This window comes from Hyperolius riggenbachi, chromosome 2, assembly GCF_040937935.1.
Source record: "Hyperolius riggenbachi isolate aHypRig1 chromosome 2, aHypRig1.pri, whole genome shotgun sequence".
NCBI lineage: Eukaryota > Metazoa > Chordata > Amphibia > Anura > Hyperoliidae > Hyperolius > Hyperolius riggenbachi.
Window position 1 is genome coordinate 118664695 of NC_090647.1, and position 24352 is coordinate 118689046.

The following is a 24352-nucleotide window of genomic DNA, read 5'->3' on the forward strand; positions in this document are numbered from 1 at the left end:
CGAGCAGTTACCAGGCGGCAGCGAGCAGTTACCAGGCGGCAGCGAGCAGTTACCAGGCGGCAGCGAGCAGTTACCAGGCGGCAGCGAGCAGTTACCAGGCGGCAGCGAGCAGTTACCAGGCGGCAGCGAGCAGTTACCAGGCGGCAGCGAGCAGTTACCAGGCGGCAGCGAGCAGTTACCAGGCGGCAGCGAGCAGTTACCAGGCGGCAGCGAGCAGTTACCAGGCGGCAGCGAGCAGTTACCAGGCGGCAGCGAGCAGTTACCAGGCGGCAGCGAGCAGTTACCAGGCGGCAGCGAGCAGTTACCAGGCGGCAGCGAGCAGTTACCAGGCGGCAGCGAGCAGTTACCAGGCGGCAGCGAGCAGTTACCAGGCGGCAGCGAGCAGTTACCAGGCGGCAGCGAGCAGTTACCAGGCGGCAGCGAGCAGTTACCAGGCGGCAGCGAGCAGTTACCAGGCGGCAGCGAGCAGTTACCAGGCGGCAGCGAGCAGTTACCAGGCGGCAGCGAGCAGTTACCAGGCGGCAGCGAGCAGTTACCAGGCGGCAGCGAGCAGTTACCAGGCGGCAGCGAGCAGTTACCAGGCGGCAGCGAGCAGTTACCAGGCGGCAGCGAGCAGTTACCAGGCGGCAGCGAGCAGTTACCAGGCGGCAGCGAGCAGTTACCAGGCGGCAGCGAGCAGTTACGAGAGTTTGAGAGCCATTTCACTGCCTATTCACAGTCCATGGAAAAGAGGCCTTACCCTAGCAAGTCTGACATTGCAAATCTGGCCTAATTGGCTATTCATGAGGCAATGCTCATGAAAATGCATGCACAAACCAATACCACAAAGCAGTCACCCTGCTACATGCTACATTAGCACTATCCGGCTTAGTGCACACCAGAGCGGTTCGGCAGCGTTTTGCGATCCACTTGCGGCTGCGGATACGCTTGGGTTATGTATTTCAATGGGCTGGTGCACACCAGAGCGGGAGGCGTTTTGCTGAAACACATACTCCCGGGCTGCTGCAGATTTTGGATTGCGGAGGCGTTTCTGCCTCAATGTTAAGTATAGGAAAACGCAAACCGCTCTGAAAAACGGCAGTTCAGAGCGGTTTTGCAGGCGTTTTTGTTACAGAAGCTGTTCAGTAACCGCTTTACTGTAACAATATATGAAATCTACTACACCAAAAACGCTTTACAAAACCGCAAAATGCTAGGTGAAATGCTACAGAAAAATAAGAAAAAGCGTTTCAAAATCTGCTAGCATTTTACGGATCTGCTAGCAGTTTTTGGTGTGCTCCAGGCCTCCAGGAGCGCCATGGGGAGGATTCCCAATGCCCCCTTTTTATACAACTGGGGGGACCGCAGGGTCCCAGGCTCTCTCACTGCCTGGAAACCACAGCGGCACCCCGGAGGGGGAGGCTGGGTGGCGTGGACGACCCCCCCAAGTGTGGCCAGTGCCGGGGAGAGCCGTCTGCACACACCTCCCAATATTAAAAACAGGCACTTACCTTAACGTCCATTGCGTTCTGCTACATGCGCATTAATTTGGGGGCACCACATGAGAAAGGAGAGAAGCATGGGTCACCCCGAGCTTTAGAGCTCAGGGCTGGCTCACATACAGCACTCCAGAGGGGGGGGGGGGGGGGGGGAGGACAGGCGCACTCACTCCAGGGTTCACACCACCGGAGCAAGCCATCCACCACCTGCCTCCAAAGGATACAAACTGCACAAAATGCTTTCCATGAGAAAATTAATGCGCAAGTAGCAGAACCCAATGGACGTTAAGGTAAGTGGCTGTTTTTAATATTAGGAGATGGGTGCGGACGGCTCTCCCCAGCGCTGGCCACTCTTGGGGGGGGGGGGGCCGGCTGCGCAACCCAGCCTCCCACTCCGGGGTGCCGCTGTGGTTCCCAGGCAGCGAGAGAGCACTTTGCAGTATTGGTTTTTTGACTCTGCATAGTTTGGCATGCGAAAGCAAATGCATATTTACATGAGCATTGCCTCATGAATAGCCAATTAGGCCGTATTTGCAAAGCCAGACTTGCTAGGGTTAAACTTGGTGTTTGAGCACGCATACATTTTCTCATGGAAAGCCTACTTCTTCTTGCTTCAAGGTTGAGGCACGTACTCTATTAGATAGATGCGGCGTATGCTACGACGCGGGTTGGCTAGTAATTTATATTTCAGTACATCACATAAACAACTGAAACAGAGACCTAAAAGCAGTTTAGCAGCAAACTTTGTGAAAACTAATATTTTTGACAGTCTCAAAACTTTTGGCCAGGACTGTACTTGTGGTGCCCATTAGCTGATATTTGCATTAGCGCCTATAGTGGCACCCAAATTGTCCATTAGCCGCAGGTGCCCTAATTTGCTGCTTCTGAGAAAGGGCCTGATGTCAGACCTGTGCAGACCACGGTCATTTGAGAGACAAGTCTACTATTGTAGACTAACCTTTTATAAAGTAGGTGTGTCTTCCTATGAACAGATTGGCGATTTTGATATACCTCCATCTGTGAATAATCTTACCTGCATGAATGACATGTTCTCTACAGTAGGAAATTGGGATGTAACTTTTTTTTTTTCTTTTATTCATTCATTAGGACACTCTGCAAATTCTTGGCTCCCCATAAGCAGTCTTTCATAATTGCAGTTTGTATGCTGTGGTGCATTGGTGTTATATGTGGAAGTATTTTGTTTATTTAAAGTATGAATGACACAGATGCTGGCTTAGAGGTATTTGCTCTTTATAGTCTCCCTGTCAGTCGGGCTGCTGAATACTTCAGCATATTATTTACCGTTCAGATCTTTCTTCCTTTTTGTGTTTCCCTTTCTTTTCTGTCTACAAAGTGCCCTTTCTGAGGCTGGACAGGCCTTCCTGGCTGCTGAATTGGCCTTTGTGATGTATCTTTAGCTGCTTTCATTCTTTCTTCTTCAGTCTTGCAAATGAATATAAAAGGGGAATGCCTATGAGAAAGGTTAGTGTATTTAAAAAAGTGTTAAGCAGGCCGCACAGTAATTGATTTTTGCCATCGATATCCGGATGATTTGATTGCTCTGATCGAATCGGCTATAAATCGATTCAGTGGGGGGTGGCCTAATAGATTCACTGAAATCGGTCAAATCACTTGATCAGTCTGTACCGAAAAGTCAATTGGGGGTGAGTCAACAGCAGCGGCAGAATGACAGCCCACTGATCAATCCATTGCAATGCTGCAGTTTGATGGACTTTTAACCTCCCTGGCGGTAGGATTGTTTCCGGGTTTACAGATTGCCATTTCCTTATGTGGCAAAACCATTGCTTCCTCTCTGAAAGAGGTAGATATCCCCCCACATGCTGCACATTGTTTTTCTACAGATTCTAGAAGGAAATCTATTGTAACTCGATTGAACTGCAGCGTTTCTTGTTCAATGCAGTACAACACTATGGGCCATCGATCCTACTGCTGCTTGTGCCCCCAATCTACCTGGATCTTCCATCTGTTCATTGATACTTTTAAATAAGTGTACCGGCACCTTTTAGATTTGGCAACTTCCTAATAAGTGTTTCTGTGGCTTTAGCATTTGCAATCCATCCTTTCATTGGTATTTTGGCCTTTTCCTTGGCTGTATGCTTGTGATGTCTGTCCTGCGACCTCCCAGCAGCAGTGGAGCATTCTGGAAGGCATACATTGCAGAGGTGACAAATGCTGCTGGAATTAGGGCAGCAATCATGAGGAGAGTACTTGTGGTTACAGGGTGTGACAAGTTTGTCTGGTTTAGTCTTCAGGTTAGTGTGTCTCTGCTCTGTATTCATGTCCAACAATTCCAATGTGCAGGAGCCTAATTTAAAAATGCCAATATACTAAGAAAAACATAAATTAAAAAAACAGGTATATCAGCTTTGGCTACATGAAAAGGGAACTCCCTCTCGTATCGGTCCCAACATCTCACCACACACTCACCACAAACACTCGTCCGCAATTGACAAATTCCAGGTATACCAGGAGGTGGGGCAATTGATGGACTTAGGGATATAGACCAGTTCAGTACATAGGATTCTAAACCACAGCATAGTTTCATTCTTTCCTGTTCTCGGTTTTCAAAGGATTCAGTTTGATAGACGTCAGATAATCTCTGCTTCAAGCAAACCTGAAGCGAAAATAAACTTGTGATATAATAAACTGTTTGTGTAGTACAGCTAAGAAATACAGCATTAGTAGCAAAGAGTTTCATATTGTTTTCCAGTACTGGAAAAGTTAAAATACTTCATTTATCTATGAAAAAGGGCTTATTTGAGCTCTTCAACCCACTGGATCAAATGCAGTCATGTTTTCTGAAGCACTTAAAGAGAGTCTGAAGCGAGAATAAATCTCGCTTCAGACCTCATAGATAGCAGGGGCATGTGTGCCCCTGCTAAAACGCCGCTATCCCGCGGCTTAACGGGGTTTCCTGATCCCCCCCCCCCCCCAAATCCCCTCCATGCAGCGGAGCGCTTCCGCATTGGGGCAGGGCTAACCGCCGCAGCCCTGCCTCCCGCGCGTCTATCAGACGCGTACCTCCGCCTCTCCCCCGCCCCTCTCAGTCTTCCTTCACTGAGAGGGGCGGGGGAGAGGCGGCGATGCGCCGCTGATAGACGCGACTGGAGGCAGGGCTGCAGCCATTAGCCCTGCCTCCAGGAAGAGCAAAATTTGCGACCAAGTTGGTCGTTGATTTTGCAAGGGTGGGCTTGGGGGTGAAGGGACCCCCGTTTAGCCGCGGGATAGCGGCGGTTTAGCAGGGGCACACATGCCCCTGCTAACTATGAGCTCTGAAGCGAGATTTATTCTCTCTTCAGAGTCTCTTTAAACAACAAAGAAACTGAGTTGTGTTGTGCCTTTTGACTGCAGGCTTCCTCAAAGGTGATGTGTTCAGTGAATTACAATTTTCAAAATGTACCTTACCTTCTTCTTCATCTTTGGTTGCAGCATTTATTGAGGGACTTCCCAGACTTGAAATTCCTGCTCTCTTAAATGCCACTGTGCTTCTTTTAAGCTAAGTACTCAGGGGGGGACAATTGTAGCTGTCGCTGCACACGGGAGCGTGTGCGCGACAGTTCGGAGACAGTTCGGCGACAGCTCGTCGCCAAGTCCCTCTGCATACACACGGCAGCAGAGGGATTAGCGATGCGGCGGAAGCTGTCGCCGAGGTTCCTCCCCCCCGCCGGATGCTCCGTGTACTGTCTGTGGGTAGCTGTCGCTAGCCCGCATACACATGCGGGGCTAGCGACAGTTCCGGCGAGGTTGCGGCGACGGCTGTAGCCGGCGATTGAACATGTCAATCGCCTGGCGACAGCTCCGACGGGCGACGGTTCGGGGCGCGCGCTTCATACACACGGGCGAACTGTCGCCGCAACATGCGCGTGCCACGCGGTTGCGGCGACGGCCGTCCCCCGTGAGTATGGGGCTTTAGAGCCTCTGCACCATAGCCATTATAGGCTGAGTGTAAATTAGGCATTCCTTGAGTGTAGGGTTTCCAGAGGTGTATTGCAAGACATTCACAGCTCCAAGGAGTGGCGTAGCTAAGGAGCAATAGGCCCAAGTGCAAGTTTCACATTGGGCCTCCCCAAGCTATATATCATTAAAGAGCACCAAAATCTAAGGACAGCTGAAAGTCAGGTTTAAGCAGAGTAGGGGAGCAGTTTGTTAATGACCACTAATCAAAGCATAAATAGTAGTGAATATTACCAGCATAGCACCAATAATCAATTAATAAAGCGTTTGAAGGAGGGCTCCTTGCAGGATACTCTAGTCCTGGGCCCCTGTGTTGTCACATCCTCTGCATCCCCTATTGCTACACCACTAGCTATAAACTACATGTCAAACTGTGGCCCACAGAGCCCTCAAATTTGGCCCGCTAGTGGTTTCACCATTTTTGCTTTGTTTGGCCCACTCTAGACCACCAGGGAAGCTATAATGGAGGTGAAGCCCTGGATCACTGGGACGCCATATGAAAGGAGGGAGTGGGGGAGTACTAGACATCGGGGAACTGTATAGGGGAGGGAGGACGGCATTAGACACCAAGGAACCTTACAAGAGAGGGAGATGGCCACTTAACATTGAGGTTGGCCTACGTCTTGGTCCCAGTTTTCAATTTCGGCCCACTTAGTATTTGAGTTTGACACCCCTGGGCTGTAAGGATGCAGGAGTTTGTGTAGTTCACATTACAGAACAGGGAACCCATTAGGAGATTGTAATAGGCATCAGTCTGTCAGCATACACATTGACCTATACCGGAGTCTGTATACAAAGCAGAAGCTGGCAAACATCTACAATAAAATCCCTGAAATTTTTACAGTGACAATGAGGGGATTTTTGGAAAATATTATTGCTAGGCATGCTTTGCGTATGTAAGAGCTGCACTGCTCAGATAACTGGAATGGCTGGGAGTTTTTACATTCACTCTTGCTGGGATCGCCTGGGGAAGTAACTTTGCTTTATAGAAGTTTTAAAGGTGTGTCAAGGCTTGGCATTGATTTATATGGCTGCAGAATCATTCCTTATCTCCACATACCTTGTATCTATTGGAGAACCTCTGAGCTTTATAGCTGTACATAACTAAGCTATGTAGATAAGGTAGACTTTAAAAACAAAACTGTGCATGATTATTTCAGGTAACAGTCAGCTGTAAGGAAAAAAGTGACTCCCAACACATTTCTCTACCACTTTAATAATCCATTGATTTGCATCTTGATTGGTTGGTGTGTAGCGTCTGCCATTGGGATCCCTTCCTGCTGAACCCCCCCCCCCCTTCCCCTCTTCTGACCATAGAGCAGGAGATGCTTGTTAAAGGTTAGGAAGCAGGTCTATGCACATCTGCTAGGAAATTCAGGCTGTATCTACACTTTTCTATCAGTTTTCTGCATGAGTTTTCTGAGGCACCCCCCCCCCCCCCCCCCCATGCTGATCTCATTTTTAATAGATTTTTCGAATCGATTGTCCCTTCACTTCTATGGGAATTGATCAAAGGAACAATTGGGAAATCGATCGAAATTCAGATAGGACACCTTCTTCTATTAGCTCCACCTGCATAGTGACCTTGGCTAATAGCTTGGCTGTGTGAACATTTTTTTAAAGCCACATGCACATTATAGATTTGCATAAAATAACAATTGTCAGGTGATGTATTCCCAGTATGATGTATACATACATAGATACAGGAAGGGACTAATCGCACCTTATGGTGAGGGAGTGGAGAGTGCTGAGACACTGCTGGATGACATCACCAGTTACTGCAGGGCGATCCAAATAAATGTCAGAACTTCTCTTCACCAGAAAAAGTGAATGTTATCCTGTTTAAATCCAGTGTTTCCATCACGGGTCTCTTTATCAAGACATATGCATCCAGAAGTGTATAGAATGGTACATTGGCTTTGACTGATTGTACCACTCAGATGACTGTTATACACTAAAGAGGAGAGCTGACCTATATTTGTATTATCCTGTACATATGTACAGACAAAACAGTATAGCTTTCAGCTGAGTAGAATGTACTGTCCTATGGAGAGGGAAAGTGCACTGTCTTGCAGTGGGAAGGATGGAGAGTAAGCAGAATATATTGTCCTACAGAGGATTTGGGAGAAGTGGGGGGTGTAATAGTTAAAAAAAAAAATTAAAATGAATTTGCCGATCATGTGACCAGCGCTGCACCTTCTTGTGGTGCACAGGCTAACCTTTGCAGACTTCTAAGAGCAAGATCTCGTGACTTCCTATTCAGTTGGAATTCAAGCAGATTTTGATGAATTTCTTCACTATACAGCAAACACAGCAGTTTATCATTAGAAATCTATCAAGCATTGATGGATCTGCGAGAGTTGTGCTGCTAGAGGCAATGTTGTGTGTGTGGCATTGATCACTATTGCTACTGCCTCATTCCCTTGCATAAACGATAAACTGCACATAAATTGGTTCTGTTATGCAGGGGCAATAGATGACTGACAGAATCGATTCAAGTGATGCACATTGGCCAGAAAAACCTATATATATGTAGCCATTAGATAACCGTAATAATATTAGCGTCCCCATTTTTGCTCTCATAGATTCTCTTTAAATGCCTGTGAATATGTGAATTATCCAGGTGCGTCTAGCACTGCACCTGTGTTCATAATGAAGAGACAGGCTGCAAACTGACATGCAGGAATTCTGCCCAGACAGCAGATGTGATCACTGTAAAAGCCAGACTCTGTGCAGGTAAATGACACCAGTGTAGGAATTGCCAGCTCCTTCCTCATTAGTGGCAGCTCCCCTGCTAGAAGGTATAGCCTCCTACACATGCTGCCATGGTCCGTAATTTGAATTATGGCTATGGCGGTGCTCAATTATTAATTTAAGTGCTGGCAAATACAGAGCCCAAATTAGGATAAAAACATTGCAATTCTGCCTCCAGAAATAGCTGGAAGCCGAATTGTATCATGTATGGCATTTTGGAGGGGGAATAGTGATTAAAGAGACACTGAAGCAAAAAAAAAATATGATTTGTGTGTGTAGTACAGCTAAGAAATAAAACATTAGGAGCAGAGACCTAAGTCTAATATTATTTCCAGTACAGGAAGAGTTAAGAAACTCCAGTTGTTATCTATGCGAAAGAGCCATTGAGCTCCAGGGCTTTCAAGTCTCAGAGAGCTCTGTCTTCTGAGGCTTATTATCACAAGTGCCTGGCACTGTATTGTTTTTTTTCTCCTGCAGAGAACAGTTTAAAAGTTCACTATCCTGCTCTGTAAAATAATTTAGAATGCTGAGTAGCGTGTAAACTGTAAATAATAGCGAATGATGCAATGTTATAACTGAAAATAAAAATGAGAATATTTTCTTTGCTACTAATGCTCTAGTAATTATCCGTACTACACAACCAATTCATTATATTTTTTTCATATCATTTTTTTTGTCACTTCAGTGTCACTTTAACGCCGCCAGGAAATTTACCACAGCAGGGTGAGACGTTTTTCAGCTTAACCCTGCGCCCAAATTTCCTGGCGCCCTTTTTACACGTAGGCTTGTGGAAAATCAGGACCATGTTCTCTAAACCTTACATGTGCCTTTAAAAGCAACGACCATATTTAATAAATGCATTCATGTCTAGGATTCAGATATTGTAAATTGTTTTCATAATGTATCTGTCTCTTATTCATGCGGGCAAGTGACGAGAGAGCTAATAGCTGTTAACATGCCTTGACTCAGCTGCCCATACAATGAAAGGATAATCCTCCGCTACTGAGAGAAATAAAGGATGACATCTTATTAGGCTTCTCACATGTTGGAATGCAATAGCTACAGCCCCATTGTGCTCACTAATGATCAGACACTTCATGTATGTGTGTGTATGAATTGTCATTCTCTCTGCTACCTCACTCTTTAGGGTGTGACATATAATCACTGTAATCACTTGTGCTGTAAGAAGTTAATCTGTATTAGCTTGCAGCTGTTATTAGAATGTCAATACTGTGCCTAGCTATTGGAATCTGATTTTTGCAGTGAGTGATGATTGTTGGCCTCACCCTGCCTTTGCTGGCAGGCCATTATGCTGGGCTGTTCTGGGCCTGTCTTCCCTTCTGCAAACAACTTGTTCCAGGAACAGCACCCAGCAAGTTTTGTAATGTGTGTTTTGTGCTTCCTGAGATTAATCTGTCGCGCTTTCTCCTTTTAGGTAGCAGAAGATGGACTCGTCTCGGTTTAAGAGGGGCCAATGGGCCTCCCAGTCACTCAGGGTGACCGCAAAGGAGCTTTCTCTTGTAAAGCCAAAGAACTCTGCTATCATGGAACGCTTCTCCAAGTAAGTTAATCATGCAGCCCTTCTCTGTGTGGAATACCTGGCAGCACTGCTCTTTGCAGCATGATACATATGCTAGCTACGCAGTGCATACATGTGTGTTATACATATTTAGAATCCATTTCCTTGGTCTTTAGAAAGATTGCCAATCCTGATTGGATCCACCTGAAATATTCTGATCATTGATTACAATTGTTGGAAGTTCTTTTGTCTGCACTGGATTTGTTCTGGCATGTAAAACAGATTTGTTTTTTCTTTTTTAAAACAGGTATCTGTAATTATTCAGATTGAAGTGAGTGTATAAGGTGTCCCACAGTTTATCCATAGCTCCCAACCAGGGTTGTGGAGTCGGAGCAATTTTGGGTGCCTAGAGTCGGAGTCGGGAAAAAATGCACCAACTCCGACTCCTAATGAATTTGTAACTGTAATTAAAATATAAAATGATAAAATGTTCTGTTTCTCAGATAATAGTCATTAAAAATAATGTATATATACAGTAATAGCTGTCTTCAGTCCACAAAAATGAAATAAACCAATCAAAATGAGTTACTTGTGCTGCTTCAATAAAGCAGTCCCCGTATTTTTAAAGTCAGATATACATATCTGATTGTGACTGTACAGTATATATGAGATGTACACAGGAATCTCTTATATACTAAATAACATCTATGCTGTAAGAATAAAGCCTGATGTGTAGCTGTGTCACTAATAGAGATGGTCAATGAGATGGAAATAATTCTGCATTGATGCTGGTTTATGCAAATGTATGCACTCTTTGCTCATGAAATCAAATAAATTGATATGTTAAAATTTGGTTTGGTGACTATGAATTAAAGGGTACCTGAGGCGAATTAAAAGAAAAGCTTTATACATACCTGGGGCTTCCTCCAGCCCCTTTCAGGCCATTCGGTCCCTCGCTGTTCTCCTCCGCCACATGTATCTTCTGCTATGAGTCCTGGTAATTCAGCCAGTCCGGCCGCATGTCGCTTCCACAGCCAGGAGCGTTCTGCACCTGCGCAATAGTGGTGTGCAGGTGTAGTACGCTCCCGGGCGGCGGAGTGTGTGCATGCGCACTACGCCAGACTGGCTCAAGTACCTGGACTCATAGCAGAAGATCCAGGTGGCGGAGGAGGACAGCAAGGGACTGATTAGCCTGAAGGGGGCTGGAGGAAACCCCAGGTATGTATAAAACTTTAATTTCATCTGTCTCAGGTTTACTTTGTTACACAGTAGTACTATACTCTACATATGCACTCCCCACAGAGCTGCACTGAATCCACTGAAAATGTTGTGCACATTGAACACAGAGGTGTTGTCTATCACCAATAAACCTTGTTCAGATTGTGCATGAAGAATGTGTAATAGAGGAAGAATCACCTCATTCTCCTGCAGAGTACCTGCACCTCATTCTTGCATGTACCCACAGTCACATTGCCTAGGGCCTGATACATGTTCAGATGTGTAATAGAGGAAGAATCTCATCATTCCCCTGCAGAGTACCTGCACATCACTCTTACATGTACCCACACTTACATTGCCTAGGGCCTGATAGATGTTCTTTGTTCCGGTTTGTACCTTTTACAAGTACTCTTACCAAGGACTAGTTTTAGTCTAAAGGGAATAAATATAGTAGTCTACATATCCTTCTCACTTCAGTTGTCTTGTAAAATTCCTAAGCGTCGGCAGTTAAGAGACGAATTTCACGTTACATACTGTTAATCAACAAAATTGTAATATGCAAATTAGAGGAGTCGGAGGAATCCTAATCTAAGGAGTCTGAGTCGGTGGATTTTTGGACCGACTCCACAGCCCTGCTCCCAACTGTCCCTTTTTCGGAGGGACAGTCCCTTTTTGGGAGCCCTGTCCCTCTTTCCTCCTCATATGTCCCGCTTTCAGGACTTTGTCCCTCTTTCTGTGGGAAAAAAAAGTGTATGTGTATGTGTATGTGTATGTGTATGTGTATGTGTATGTGTATGTGTATGTGTATGTGTATGTGTATGTGTATGTGTATGTGTATGTGTATGTGTATGTGTATGTGTATGTGTATGTGTATGTGTATGTGTATGTGTATGTGTATGTGTATGTGTATGTGTATATGTATAATTTGACTCTAAACTTTATTCCCAACCTTTAAATTGATATATTACTAATTTTTAAATGTTAATATGAAGGATAATGAACCAGTGTGGTTTGAATTATAAAACAACATATTTTTCTTATGAAATCTTTATGGTATGCGTGACTAGAGGCGTGGTGAGGGTGTGACCAGGGGTGTTGCAGGGGCATGGCTTAAGTGTCCCTTTTTTTTTTCTCATCTCAAAAAGTTGGGAGGTGTGGTTTATCACTTGCCCCTGCAAGCTAAAAACACCTCCAGAACCGCTGGAATGCAGTGATGTCAGCTTGTTAATCTTAAAGGGAACCTTAACTGAACGGGGGGGTAAAGAGTTTCAATTACCTGGGACTATTACCAGCCCCCTGCAGCAGTCCTGTGCCCTCGGAACCGCTCTGGAATCCTCCGGTCCCCCGCTGTCACTTAGTTTGGTTTTTGACGACTCACCAGTCGGCCGGCCGCCATGCGTATTATTGGATGCATTCCCTACTGCAATTAGCGCTGTTGCGGACCTCAACGCGTACAAAAATTACGCGTTGCCGCATAGCTACGCATGCGGCAGCGCGTATTTTTGTACGCGTTGCGGTCCGCAACAGCACTAATTGCAGTAGGGAATGCGTCCAATAATACGCATGGCGGCCGGCCGACTGGTGAGTTGTCAAAAACCAAACTGACAGCGGGGGACCGGAGGATTTCAGAGCGGTTCCGAGGGCACAGGACTGCTGCAGGGGGCTGGTAATAGTCCCAGCCAAGTGAAACTCTTTACCCCCTATTCAGTTAAGGTTCCCTTTAATGAGCCAAACTAATCCAACATGCATACAGACTGTTTTAGAGTGGTTGCTCTTCATCAGTGCATGGCATGGATTAACCTACCCAGCGTTCAATTTCCCCAGGATTTCTGTGCAAACAGTGATAAAATTTATTTTTAAAACTTTTTTTTCCTGTAACTTGCCAAAATGTGTCAAGCAAGGGTCTAGTATACAGTGCAGTAGAGTATTGATGTGCATGCATATTTATACTGTTCACAGCATGTTGTTTTGAATGGACATTTCTGTCCATACCGCTGGGGAGGTTAAAGGACAATTGAAGTGACCGGTATATGGAGGCTGCAAAATGCAATTTCAGTTGCCTGGTGGCCCTGCTAGGCTTTGGTTGCAATAGTGTTTGAATAGCACTATAAATGAGCATGCAGCTAATCTTGTCAGATTTAACAATGGTAGAAACACGTGATCTGCTGCATACTTTTTCAGGATCTGTGGCTAATGGTATTAAGCTCAATCTACACAATACGATTCTTTGTACGATTCGATTGCGATTCTATTTACGACTCTATTAAATCCGACATGTCCGATCGGGATTCGATGCAATTTGATTTGCCATTGTTTTGCAATTGCAAATCGAATTGAATCCCGGTTGGACCTGTCAGATTTAATTGAATCGTAATCGAATCGTACAAAGAATCGTATCGTGTAGTTTGGGCTTTAGAGGCAGAGGATCTGCAGGATAGCCAGGCAACTGGTATTGCTTAAAAGAAAATAAATATGGCAGCCTCAATTTACCTCTCACTTCAGTTGTCATTTTAATATGGTTCAATGGGGTAGAACTTAAACCCCCCCCCCCCCCCCCAGAGTTACAGATTACCAGTACCCGGCAAGCTCATGGTGAACCAGAACTCCTAGGAGTGTGTAAGGGTTTGAAATGGATCAAATAGCCTTAGTAAAATGCTAAGTGAAACAGAATGTGATCAGTTGAATGCAGGCATGGCTGGCCGTGAATCTGCCAGTGTGTAGCCAAGTGTTAGTTATTTTCAGAACTGACATGACTAACTATCGTACATATCTTGGCACTGGCTGCTTACATTGATAAGACATGTGTAGTATGTAAATAGTCTACACTGTGAAGACCTTTTTTCTTTATTGAAGGAAGTGGTAGGTTTACTTCAGAGTGGGAAAACTCTTGTACTATACTTGATGATTATAAAATAAAAGATGACAACCCTTAAAATGATGCACTTATTCATATTGCTATGTACTTGTAGTTACACCATGATTACAGGCATATCAACCCCAGTATGTACAGTTGAGGCGCTTACACTTTACTTATAAACATAGTAAACCAGTTACAGTGACCTTTTATGTTATGGAATAATTTCTCCATTGTTTCTACCAAGTTAAACAGAATCTAAACCCATTTGGTAATGTTTGCTTTGTTGGCATGATGATTAAAGGACATTTAAAAAAACAAAACATATAAAATCTTAATGTACATTTCTTTCGGAGTAAAATGCACAAGACATTTATTTTTGACTGTCTTGCTGTGGACCTGTGACAATTTTTTTTTTTTTTTTTTTTTTTTTCTTCTCCAGATTTTGGACTAGCCTATCTCCTCATGGGGCGCTCTGTTATTTCTGTATTTACAAAAGCACTTGCTGAACTGCACTTGTTCAGTCCGACAGCCAGAATAGTTGCAGATAGGGAAGCTGACTGACATTCCTGTATAGATACTTCCCAGGGAGTGCTTTTGCAGAGAATAAGGGTAATACTGAGAATCTCCTATGAGGTGGACTATTCCAAAATCTGTATTTTTCATCGTTAATACCTATTCCAAGTGATAGAAACATAAAAAGTAATTTGAAGTGCATTTTTTACTCTTGGAGAAATATTCATTTTATGTTAGAATTAAAAACATTTTTTTCGTGATAGTTGGCTTTTAAATTTGCGCCTGTTGAGTACAGATTACAGGCTGCTGTTTCTGCGATGCGCTTTTATTTAACCACAAAAAGCAGAGGCATGAATACAAATACACTACATTATTCATCAGAGCCATATTTTGTTATTTTAAGAACAATAGTAAGTACGCTAAGACTATAGTGGTAAACTTTCAGTAGAATAGAAAATTTTAAATTCTTGAGTTTCTTCCTCCCCTTTGGAGTGTGAATTATGTTACATTTTATGGCCCTGTTTCTGACTTCAGTATGTGTGATTTCCGCCATGATAAGGAGAGCTCTCTTGCTCCAGTACAAGCAGACATGCAGCATCCTGCCCCGACCACTCCTGCAATGAATAAGTCATGATCTCCTGTGAAATCGCAGCAAGTCTCCTGTGTTTACCGAGGCGGCACACCTATGTGTAGTGTGTGAAAAGGTTATCACAATGTAGTCATCTTGGCAGCTGCAGAACACATTTTGCCTCAGCTGCTTGTCAGTAGCTCCAAGCTAGAATTGTACAATCTGCATATTTATGCGGTTATAAAGGGGACAGTTTCGTCATCCTTTAAGTAGAGCAAAGTGTACTTGAGACAATTACAGCCCAGGCTAGTCGATTTCCCCCCCCCCTCTAATTGGATGGGGATTGATACCCACACCATACTGTGTATTTAAAGCTGACTTGAACTCAGACTCCTCTCTGCTCTAAAAGGTAAGCAACAGCCTAATAACCTTTAAAGAAAAAAACATTTTGTTTCAGCTGATACAAATCCTGCAATAAGTCAGCAGTGTCTGCTTCCTGCTTTCATGGAAGCATACATAGGGTTAACATCCTGTGTTTACAAATTGGCTGCTCTGCCGAGGCAGCCATCTGTCACACCTGAGAGGTCAAATTACAGTTGTGATTAGATGCAGTTGAGGGGGAAATTAGACAGCCTAAATTCTAAATACATACATATAGGGTGGATTTCTCTGTCATGTGCAAGAGTTTAGGTCCATTTTAACATAGCTGGGTTTTAGCAGAAATCTATTAAGAATTGGTTGGACTACAAGTGTGCTTGATGCAACGCAAAGCTATTCAGCCATTGATTCCACTGCTTCTCTTGCTTGTACAAAAATCCAGGATTATGCAGAACTTATGCAAATGTATGCAGCTTAAAAATTGACCAAACGATGCTAATGTGAGATTCCATTGGTCCAGGTTCAAGTTGAATACATTTGCAATAAAGGCTGCATCAATTCAGAATTATTTGCCTCTCACTGACCAACCATAATCTCTTGAGACTGAGTTGTAGTTGCAGTGCTGGCCGCAAAGTGTTTAAAGGAGAACTGAAGCAAGAGGGATATGGAGGCCGCCATATTTTTTTTTCCTTTTTAAGTAATACCAGTTGCCTGGCTATCCTTCTGATCTACTGATACTAATACTTTTAGCCATAGACCCTGAACAAGCATTGAGCAGATCAGGGGTTTCTGACATTATTGTCAGATCAGACAAGATTATCTGCATGCTTGTTTCTGGTGTGATAGACAGACAGCACTGCAGCCATGTAGACCAATGGGGCTGCTCTCTTTTATTCTTCACTCAGTCTGGCTTTGCTATAATGACTCAGCTATAATGATTCCTGAGCAGAGCCACAAGGGGGCAGGCTTGGGCTTGACTGCTGTGCTCATCTGGGTGGGAGTGTGAAGTTACAGGGAGCGTGAGTGGGCAGAGCATGCGCCTCACTGTGCAACTGGCTCCAGTCAGCGGCACATCAGAGGGGATCGGATCACATCCAAACTGATGGATTGGTAAGTATAAGCACCCTATTCAGCTTAGGTGTATCTTAGTAAAATAAGAGCTAGAAAAGGTCAGGTGTTCTTTGCTCACAAGGAGAACCTGCCTTGTGCTGCCTCCTCCCAGCTAATGTCATTACTTCATATGTGGGCAGGGCCGGCCCTAGACTTTTTTTGCCGCCTGAGGCAAAATTAGAAGAAATCGCCGACGCCCCCCCCTCTCGTCTGTGGGTGGGGGGCCGCCGAGCTGAAGGGGTAGCGGGCAGGAAGGGGGTATTGGGAATGCTTGGGTCCCCCGATCTGCGCTCCCCCCTCCAGCTTTAAAAAGTGAAGTACCAGCTCTATGATTAAGAGGCAACGGGCGGGGATCACTCACCTTTTCCGCGTTCCATTGTGAGCTTCACTGACGTCACTTCCTGCAACTCCGTCCACTTACAATACAGTGGGCGGCGTTGCAGGAAATGACGTCAGTGGAGGGCACGCTGGAACGCGGAAAAGGTGAGTGATCCCCGCCCGTTGCCTCTTAATCATAGAGCTGGAACTTCACTTTTTAAAGCTGGAGGGGAGTGCAGATCGGGGGACCCAGGCGAGGGAGGGTGGGTCCGACACCCCTGCCCCACCGCTAGGCCCAATACCCCCTTTCTGCCCCCCCCCCCGAAATGCTGGCGGAGGCAAATGTTTCTCCCCGCCTCATGAGCGGGCCGGCCCTGTATGTGGGGTATGTTGGGATGGAATGTCAACAGGTTCCTATGTAATAAAATCACACTTCACTTTTAATCTTTTAAAGGATCTGTAGTTATGGCATTCTTAATCTAAATAAGCTAGTCTGGACTTTGGCTATAAAACCAGTCCGATGTGTGTGTATATGTGTGTGTGTATGTGTGTGTGTATATGTGTGTGTATGTGTGTGTGTATATGTGTATGTATGTATATATATTTTGCTTAAAAAAAAAAAAAAAAAAAAAAAAAAAAAAAGAGAAACAAAAAAAAAGTTCAGACTCTAGCTTGTGTACAGCTGCTTTGCTAATGAATAAGCACATTATTATATTTTTTTTTCACCTGGTTGCTGTGCACTTTTGCACCACCCCATTGTTCCTTTTCCCTCTCCATTAGACAGTACATGATGCTTGGCTACATATAGCTATAACCCAGCACCATGTCTGTACAATACTCCATTTTCCAAACTGTGGCCCTAACGAACAACCAGCCAATATTATGGAGTGACCGTTATTGAACATGTATACAAGCGTGGGTTATTCCGGAAGTAGATTCCAGGGCTGTGGAATTTGTACAAAAAAACTCTAGACTCCTCACTTTATGAACTTTCCGACTCCAACTCAGACTCAAAATTGCTCCGGTTGACTCTAACGCCAACTCCACACCCCTGGCACATTCACAATCGCCCTAGCCTCCTGTGTAGTGCATAGCTGAATGGTTCCATGAGAGGTTACCATTTTTAGGGAGATCTATTAGTAGTGATCGAGGCCGATGATGTATTATGCGTACAGTGCCTGTAGAATTCGGCTAGGCTCTGCCTCTTCCACCTCCCCAGATATCCCTGCGAATGTGTAATAATGTCTGGTATTCCTGACCGATAGGGGAACTCTGCAACCTCAATCACTCCACTTAGAGAAACTATGACCAAAAATGTAACTTCATCCCAATCAGTAGCTGATACCCCCTTTCCCATGAGAAATCTTTTCCTTTTCACAAACTGGTAATCAGGGGGCTCTGTATTTATTTTATTTATTGTATTTATAAGGCACCAACATACCATGCAGCGCTGGACATTAGTTTAGGTTACAGACAATATTTAGGGGTGATATACAGCAATATGACAATACAGGAATACAAGAAAAACCAGATAATGCATCACAGTAGGAGTACAAGGTAATGCTTAGTCAGTCACTGGATGGGAAAATGGAGATTGGGCAATAGTTCATTCAAATTTATAGCATGGGTGCACAGTAATGGCGGTGCATGATCAGGTAGGACACAAAAGGAGGACCCTGCCCAAAGGCTTACAATCTAGAGGGAGAGGTAGGGACATGAAAGGTAGAAGACCAGAGTTCAGCTGTGGGTTTAGAGCACTTGTGAGGGGGGGGGGGGGGGGGGGGTAGGCCAGAGTGAGGTGAGTTGTTTTTTTTTTTTTTTTGTTTTTTCTTTCTTTTCTTTTTGGGCTTTCTTGAAAATGTTGAAGAGGGCTGCCCTAATGGGTGGAGGTAGGGCGTTCCATAGTGTTGGAGCAGCTCTTGAGATGCCCTGGAAGTGTGCATGGGACTGGGTGATGCAGGGGGCGGTCTGGCAAAGTTCATTGGAGGAGCGAAGTGTGCGGCTAGGTGTGTACCTCTGAGTAAGATCGGAAATGTAGGTTGGACAGGTTTTGTGGACAGATTTGTAGGTCCGACACAGTATCTTGAATCTGATTCTGAACTGGATAGAAAGCCAGTGGAGGGATTTGCGGAGGGGAGCTGCTGTGGTGGAGCGATGGTGTGAATAGTTCTGGCTGCCGCATTCATGATGGACTGCAGCGAGGCTGTTTGGGTTATAGGGAGACCAGACAGAAGGGCATTGCAGTAGTCGAGGCAGGAAATTATGTATGCCTGATATTGTGGTGAAACCTCTCCCACAGTGTGATGTCGGGACCATGGTCCTCAGTTTCCTGTCTGGGAACCTCATTGCATTGAAGAAATAACAGCTGTTTACAGCTGGGTCCAACTGCCAAAAAAATGCAAGCAGCATCTACTTCCAGTGACATCACCTGCCAGCAGTAAAAATGTCAGAATGTAAATCAGGGAGAGGAAAGATTCTACAATGGGAAAACATTGACTAAATCATTTATACATAATTGTAAAAATGAAGCACTTTTTTTATTACATTATTTTCACTGGAGTTCCTCTTTAACCTCCTTAGCGGTATGGACGAGCTCAGCTCGTCCATTACCGCCGGAGGGTGCTGCTCAGTCCCTGCTGGGCCGATTTTGCGCCAAATAAAAAGCGGCACACGCAGCCGGCACTTTGCCAGCCGCGTGTGCTACCTGATCGCCGCCGCTGAGCCCTGCTGGTCGCTGAGCCCTGCTGGTCCCCCCAGCCGCCCGAGCCCTGCGTAGCCGGACCAATCAGTTCCGGCCAGCGCTAAGGGCTGGATCGGAGGCGGCTGACGTCCATGACGTCACTCCGCTTGTCGCCATGGCAACGAGAAAAGCAAAACAAGGAGGGCCGCTCATCGCGGCCCTTCTTGTTACTTCTGATCACCAGCGGCGATCGGAAGTATGCAGCAGGAGTGCCCTCTAGTGGGCTTTCATGCAGCCAACTTTCAGTTGGCTGCATGAAATAGATTTTTTTTTTTTTTTATAAAAAAAAAAACCCTCCCGCAGCCGCCCTGGCGATCTTAATGTGGTGGTTAATGTAGTCTATTTTTTCATAATGGCGTTATTTGCCATGGTGCTCTATGGCATAGAAGACATCAGTGGGTTGTACAGGTGGTAGAAATACACACAGGTTTGTAAAATACACTTTGGTTCCACTGATTAGGCTGTCCTTACAGTTACCATTCGATTTTGTTTTTTATTGATATTACACTCAATTATTTTATGACCTACTACAGACCAGAATTAGATCAATTTTAGTCCTTAATATCAATTTTAATATTGATTGCAAATGTTTAAATTTATTTCCATTTACAATCAATGTTTTTTGTCTGGTTAAGCAAAAAAAATTGTACAATGTATGGCCAGCTTAAATTAAACCTGAGACAAAACAACCACAAGGATCTATACTTGGGGCTTCCTCCAGCCCACTGTAGCCTGTTAGATTTCTCCATGATTGTCTGATCTCCTCCGGTCTCCCGCAGTGTAGACCACAATCCAGCCGTGTTGTGGGCCACTGCGCACGTGCGGTCCTGGATGTGTGCACCCCCCAGTTACGCTCCCGGGAGAGTTCAGCGCAAGCCCAGTTAGCCTTAGTGAACTGTGCAGAATGCTCCTGGCCCCAGGAGTGCGATCGGGGGTCATGTGCGGTCGGGAACACGCATGTGTGGTGGTCTATTACAGCTGGGAGGAGAGCGGTGGAACAAACGGATTACAGGGAGCTGGAAGAAGCCCCAGGTAAGTAGAAATCCTTGTGGTCATTTTGTCTCGTTTAGACCTTAAAGGTAACCTGAAACGAGAAGTATGTGGAGGCTGCCATATTTATTTTCTTTTAAACAATATGAGTTGCCTGGCAGCCCTGCTGGTCTATTTGGCTGCAGTAGTATCTCAATCACGCCAGAAACAAGCATGCAGCAAGTCTTGTCAGATATGACCATAATGTCAGAAACATCTGATCTGCTGCATGCTTGTTCAGAGTCTATGGCTAAAAGTATTAGAGGATCAGCAGGACTGCCAGGCTACGGGTATTGCTTAAAGTGAAGGTCCTAGGGGATTTTAAGAACAAAAATCTACTTACCTGGTGCTTCCTCCAGCGCCTTGCAGCCGTCCTGTGTCCTTGTTCCGCTCCCTGTCTGTGGCCCAGGGTCACCTCCGGTACAAGAGGCTTACTCGCGCCCCAGCGTGTGGCTCATGTAGTCACAGTAACGTCATCCGGACTGTACTGCGCAGTAAAAAAGCGCCAACATATTACGCAGCGCTGAATAGTTGTGCTTGTGCGCAGTACAGTCCGTATGACGTCAGTGCGACTCCGTGAGCCACATGCTGAAGCGCAAGGAGATGCCGACCTGGCGAGGTTGGCATCTGCACCGGAGGGGACCGGGAGCCACCAGAGCTGTGGTGAGGGCACAGGACGGCCCCAGGGGCCAGGGGCTGGAGGAAGCCCAAGGTAAGTAGATTTTTGTTTTTTTTTAATCAACTTGGACCTTCACTTTAAAAATCCAATAAATATGGCAACCTCCATATGCCTCTGGCTTCAGGTTCCCCTTTAAGCTGTTTCACTGATGAATACCTTCTATTTTACATTAACATTTTATCATCTGCTCCTGTTGGACATATAAGGGTGCTGGAGCTGTGTAAGAACCACTGTTTAGCTTGCTAACTAGTAATAATTTCTTGGTGAGATGGCATCAGACTATTTGTATCCTTTATGTAAGGATCTGGCACAAGTTGTACATTAATAATGGCCAACAGATTAATCATATGTGTGCGTGGATGACAGGTGCACTATTATGTCATCTGAATACAGTGTATGGTGATGTCACTCCCTGCTGTGCCACACCTGACATCTAGCCTACAGCAATGCGATTCCATGCAAGAAATGGTGTGTGTGTTAATAAAAGAGCTTTGATTATATTTTACTTGGTCATGGTGCTTAGCTGCAATTTACTTTACCCCCTTGGTCTTGGTTATGTAAATAAGTAATCTGCTCTGGTATAGCGTCTTCAGCACATTACACTAGTTAATTATTCAGTGACTTGTTGGCTAAGGACATTTTATAGTTTACCTATTGCTCTTTGTGAAGGTTTCTGTCAGGGCAGCAGTACGGGTCTGATTGTATGTAACACTAGGCAGGCGGTGCAAGCTTTCAGTTATGCAAGCAGTACATGCACTGCTGGCAGCAATTGCATTGTGTATGAGCGAGTAATGAGCACCCTGCAACAGGAGGAGATTCTATTTAGAATTAGAAAATCTAAAGGTGTGGCTTACATCAGATGATGTATGGGCAGATCGACCAAAAGAGATCTGTGTGATCGGAGAGAGATCTGTTGGGCATTACAAACCACAGTCTGATTCCCTCATTCATTCCAGAATGAAATATTTTGGGAATCGGCCTCATGAAGCCACATCACTGTAATACGTGCCCTCTGATACCCTGTGCAGTTATTCTTAACACCATCTGCCGCTGTCTCCTTACTACTTCTAGATTTGTGCCCTATGTGGTGCCGGCACACTGTTGTAACATGTAGGGCGCTGGTATGAATCCAGAAGGAGTGCGGAGACAGTGGCAGACAGCAAAGTATAACTGCATGGGGCGTAAGGGTGGGGAAGGGGGGATTTTGGCACATTTCACGCTAGGGGGAACAGCAGCCGGGGGTTTCTGTCGCATTCATCCGCGATTATTACCCGATCCAACATGTTGGCCTGACATCTTGCAGCATGTCTGACCGACACATGCAACCAGTTTCAGCCCTAATTTATTTCCTTTCAAACAATGTAAATTTTCCAGTCTTTCTGATCTGCTTGGATGTGTGTACCAGGCTTCAGCCTATCACAGCGAGTCGCTCCTATGTCCCCCAGGGACAGCCGTGTCACACGGCTGTCCCCTGTACAGCGCTGCCTTAGATCGCAGCGCTGTATATAGTTATTAGATGGCGGTTTCGCCGTCTAACAGTCTCTCCGAGCAGCGATCACCGCTGGGAGACTGAAGGTGGAGCTCTGTCATCAGAGCGAAGATGCTCTCCTACAAGCCCCATAGGAAGCCATTCACGCCAATCGGCGTGGAGTGGTCCTGGGGCTGCCACCGCGTTCACGCCAATTGGCGTGGAGCAGTCGGCAAGAGGTCAAGGTTTGACTACATTTTCTGCATGCTTGTTTCAGGTGTGTGATTCAGGCACCAGGTAACTACTATTGTTTAAAAGGAAATGATTATGGAAGCCCCCATCTCCCTCTCAGATCAGTTGTCCTTGAATTCTTCACAGGACCTTGACAGATGCTTTACTAGGTCACTCCCTCCCTATATAGCAGTGAAGCTGTAGGGGCATATAGCTTATTAACTCAGCTTTGACTCCTTTCCTTTATCGCTAAGGAGTTAAAATTATTTAATGATGGGTCTATAGGAACCTTGGCCTTGCCTGGGTGGAAAGACAAGCCGGCAGGCACACAGGTACTTTTGAACAGTGTTCTACCTGATGTGCGGGGCTCTGAGAGGCACTGACTTAGCGGGGAGGCAGCTGGCAAGTGTAGGATCGGTGCTGCATTATCCATACACTACACTGCCCATACACTCCGCTATGGGGAGGGGGACTGCCTTAAACTGGTAGCACATCTGGCTATAGGGAGTGGGGCTGCCAAGTACAGGGAGCACATCTGGCTATTTATACTGTGGAGGGGGCTGTATTGGGGGGGCTTATACATGAGTCACTAACTTTTTCCTGGTTGTTGAGAGGAAGGTGGGTGCCTCAGCTTCTATGTGTATTGCCTTATACACTTCTAAGTACGTTATGAAACATTCTACACAATATGCATTACAAACACAAGCCTGAACCAGCACTTTAAAGGACAACTGAAGTGAGTGGTATATTGAAGCTGCTGTATTTCCTTGTAAACCATACCAGCCCTGCTGATCTATTTGGCTGCAGTAGTGTCTGAAGTGCACCAGAAACAAGCATGCCCCTAATCTTGTCAGATCTGACAATGTCTGAAGCACCTGATCTGCTGCATGCTTGTTCAGGGTCTATGGCTAAAAGTATTAGAGGCAGAGTATCAGCAGGACAGCCAGGCTACTGGTATTGTTTAAAGAAGAAGCGACACCCATGCTAACCTAGAAATAAAAAAACACATAAGTAGATAAATACTACTTCTACTTGCATAACAGATGTATTGTGCTATCCACGTAATGATTCCTGTGAATGTTATAAAGGAAAAGCATCCTGCCAAGCTAATGCTGACGACATATCCTCCCTGACTCTTGTTTTCCCTGCTCCCTTCTCTTGCTCATTGTGTATTCATTAGCTGCCCTCCTCCCAGAGTCTTCAGACACTCCCACTGAAGTTTATACTAACAACTGCCCTCCGGTTTTTTTTTTTTTTTGGTTTTTTTTTAAACATCCAATCACTGGGTCACCTCAGCCTTGCTTGTAAACACAAGTAATTAGAGGGTTTTTCTGATAAGCAGCTAGGCAGGGAAATAAATGGAAGAGGAGGAATATATTATAGATAAAAGAACTCCCAGCATTCAACTCTTTGGCACTAGGGCCAATGCTCCTAAATTATTAGATAACTACAAACCATAACGGCAGAAGAAGTTTTGAATGCAGGATTAGCATCTTAATCACTTAATACACTCAGAC

The 24352-nt window shown here is 45.2% G+C and overlaps 1 protein-coding gene across 2 annotated transcripts in view; it reads left to right on the top strand.

Annotated features, from left to right (window-relative positions):
• Positions 1–24352, top strand: part of LIMA1 (LIM domain and actin binding 1) — a 120281-nt gene that overhangs the window by 17675 nt on the left and 78254 nt on the right. For both annotated transcript variants that reach the window (XM_068267272.1, XM_068267274.1), the window contains exon 2: positions 9643–9768. In XM_068267272.1, coding sequence (XP_068123373.1) covers positions 9653–9768 — 116 coding nt within the window. In that variant the 5' untranslated portion in view covers positions 9643–9652. The remainder of the gene's footprint in view (positions 1–9642; positions 9769–24352) is intronic.